Source organism: Haliotis rufescens, unplaced genomic scaffold (assembly GCF_023055435.1).
Source record: "Haliotis rufescens isolate VD_foot unplaced genomic scaffold, xgHalRufe1.0.p SCAF_18, whole genome shotgun sequence".
NCBI classification, from domain to species: Eukaryota; Metazoa; Mollusca; class Gastropoda; order Lepetellida; family Haliotidae; genus Haliotis; species Haliotis rufescens.
Window position 1 is genome coordinate 13,995,906 of NW_025963868.1, and position 2,809 is coordinate 13,998,714.

General features: G+C 40.9%; 1 protein-coding gene across 1 annotated transcript; it reads right to left on the reverse strand.

The window, feature by feature from the left end:
- Positions 1–1,230: 1,230 nt before the first annotated feature.
- Positions 1,231–2,394, reverse strand: LOC124112980 (iduronate 2-sulfatase-like). The gene has a single exon (XM_046473191.2). It carries the CDS (start codon positions 2,392–2,394, stop codon positions 1,231–1,233), a length of 1,164 nt encoding a protein of 387 aa, XP_046329147.2.
- Between the last annotated feature and the right edge of the window lie 415 nt (positions 2,395–2,809).

Genomic DNA, 2,809 nt, shown 5'->3' on the forward strand with positions numbered 1-2,809 from the left:
TTTAGAGAAACTAGAAAGCTCGAGGGTAGCTTCTCTCATAGATGTGCTCAACGACATCAACGAGGGCCAATGTCTCAAGATCAAAATACTCGTCAGGAAAATCTATATTCTCACAATATCATTTAAGATATCAGGATTCATGTCGAAAACAGTCTCAATGTTTCCTAAGTGAAAATCGCCTGAAATATTACTTTCATCAGCCATAACTAAGCTGTAGCAGGAGACTGACACAGTAATCAAACACATATTTTTTTATTTGTGAAAAATGCATATTGCTCATATTGTGTCGAAATTGTATTTTAAACGATCAAATGATTATGTGTAAGACATATAAAAAAGTATTCAAATAAGTTTTCATCACCTACTTTGTTTGTAGCCTAGTTTTGACTAAGATAAAAGTGTCGCAAATGCTGTAAAACATGAGACTATTGTAGGCGAAAATGTGTAATGAAACAGCAAAGGCCGGATGCCATTCTAGACAACATGCCAATACTCAACGGAGGACTTTTATACTAGTGAATCTATTATTCGAGATATGACTTAAACAATGACGCCAATTCAGATGGGGACAGTAAGGTCAGTGATATAGCCCCTTTCACTTCCAGCAGTCATGTACGCCTTGTAATCCAGTGCTGCGTTCAGACCTTGCAGTAAACTCGCTTATGATGTTTGATTATCGAAAATTCACTTTGTTGGTTGTCTTGAACCCCCGATAACTCGAACCTTTTTACAGGTCATCACGATTTCGACACCGAGGTTCGACTGTACAAAAATGTAAATATGTGCAAAGACATTTTTTTATAATGTGTCTTCAGATCTAAACCCGTCTTGATACTGACATCAGACCCAATGAGTTTTATCTGCCATCATTTCACACAACCGTTTATATCACTGTTCCTAAAATAACCACTGACAATAAAAATGAAAAAACGTATCAAAGCAGTACATTATTAGACATGTTCGTTTGTCGGTTTGTTGTTTTGTAAATATATATTACACCAACAGATTTCGCTTACTTATTGTCAGAACTTATCTTCGTTAATTCGACAATTTTGGTTGAGCATCTATAAAACCAGTTTCATGTTATGGTGTTTCTGTTATAAGTAAATCGATATTCATTCATGCTGAAATAGAAATGGAAACAAAATGAGCAAACTAAAACTTTGCAAAATGATCATTTATATCTCGATAAGTTTGAACAAGGAATGGTTACAGGTGGCGTTGACAACATCAGACGCTTTTGTCAGGTAGAGCTCCTCTCCAGCCCAACTGCAGGCTCCTGGACAACTCGACCCTGACGTCTTTGTAGGCTGGATCATCTGCTCGATTCCAGTTCTCTTCTGGGTCTTTCGTATGATCATAGAGTTCAACTCCTTGCAGCTGTTCCCACATCGGTTCATAGATAGGCATGCCCTTGAAATGGATCCACTCTGTGTATCGATACATCTCTGTCCTCATGCTGAAACCAATGACCGAGTCACCATCAATTCCATTGCCTTGTCTTGCGTACTGAGAGAAAGTTGCAGTCTTCCAAGAATCCAATGTCGGGTTTGTCATAAGTGGCATCATACTTGTACCCTCTGTGCACAGACTGACATTCTGGGAGTCTGGTGGACACTGCTGGAGTTTTGGAAGTCCTGCAGCCTCAACGAGGGTGGGGTATAGATCAACAAATTCTGTTAGTTTCTCAGTGACAACGCCATGATCAGTAACCCCGGGAACATGAACCATCATAGGAGCACGGACAGCATCTTCAAAATTCGTCATCTTCTGCCATTCAGCATGTTCCCCTAACTGCCACCCATGGTCACCCCAGAAGGAAATTATGGTGTCATTAGTCAATCCCAAGTTATCCAGTTCGTCAATGACCCTGCCAAGTTCATAATCTATATAGCTTATACAGCTGTAATAAGCTTGTCGCATCTGAAGAGTAATTGTTTTCGGAAATGTATAGTTAACGCCACCAACATTAGAACTCAAGTGGTAGGGTTCCATATCTTTAAAGATAGTCAGATTAATGAAATCATGCCAAGCAATCTTTGGCATTCCTACTGGAGCATAGTAATTTGGTGGTAGCCTCAGACTTTCCAGAGGATAGTAATCCATAAAGCGTGCAGGGAAGTTCCAGGTAATATGGGGTTTCCGGAAGCCCACAGCCAGAAAGAAAGGTTGCTCACCTGACCTAGCTTTGGGGGCCACCTCTTTAAGTGCCTGAATGGCATACTCAGCAAGAAGCTGATCCTGTAGTGGTCGCGCTTTAGCTCTTTCCTCTGAGACTGCTTCAATAAGAAGATCGTTATTTATGTAGTCATCAATAGCTTGAGTGTAGGGATCAGTCCATGAAACCGGATCATCATTTCCGGAGGCTCCTCCTGGATGAAATATTTTCCCCATACCGATGGTCCGATACCCATTTTGTTTAAAATATTGGGGCAAAGTCGTGAAATTACCTCCATACTGACGAAAGTATGGTGCGATGGTCCAGATATGAGTTGTTTCAGGGCGCCTGCTGGTCAGAAGGGCCGTCCTGCTGGGATTGCATAAAGCAACTGAGACATAAGCTCGCTTCAGGAGGAGGGATCTAGCAGCAAGCGCATCAATATTTGGTGTGTGCATCGGTGGATGAACAGGAGATGGCGCATTTGGTCCATTGTAGGCACCGATATTGGGTCGCATATCATCCGAAACCAAAAACAAAATATTCTTCTTTGAATAGACTGTTCCTAGAAATAACAACTGTAAGACCAATATTTTCATCATACTTCTCAATGAATGCCTGAAGTACTTGGACAAAACTTGGCTGGAATCT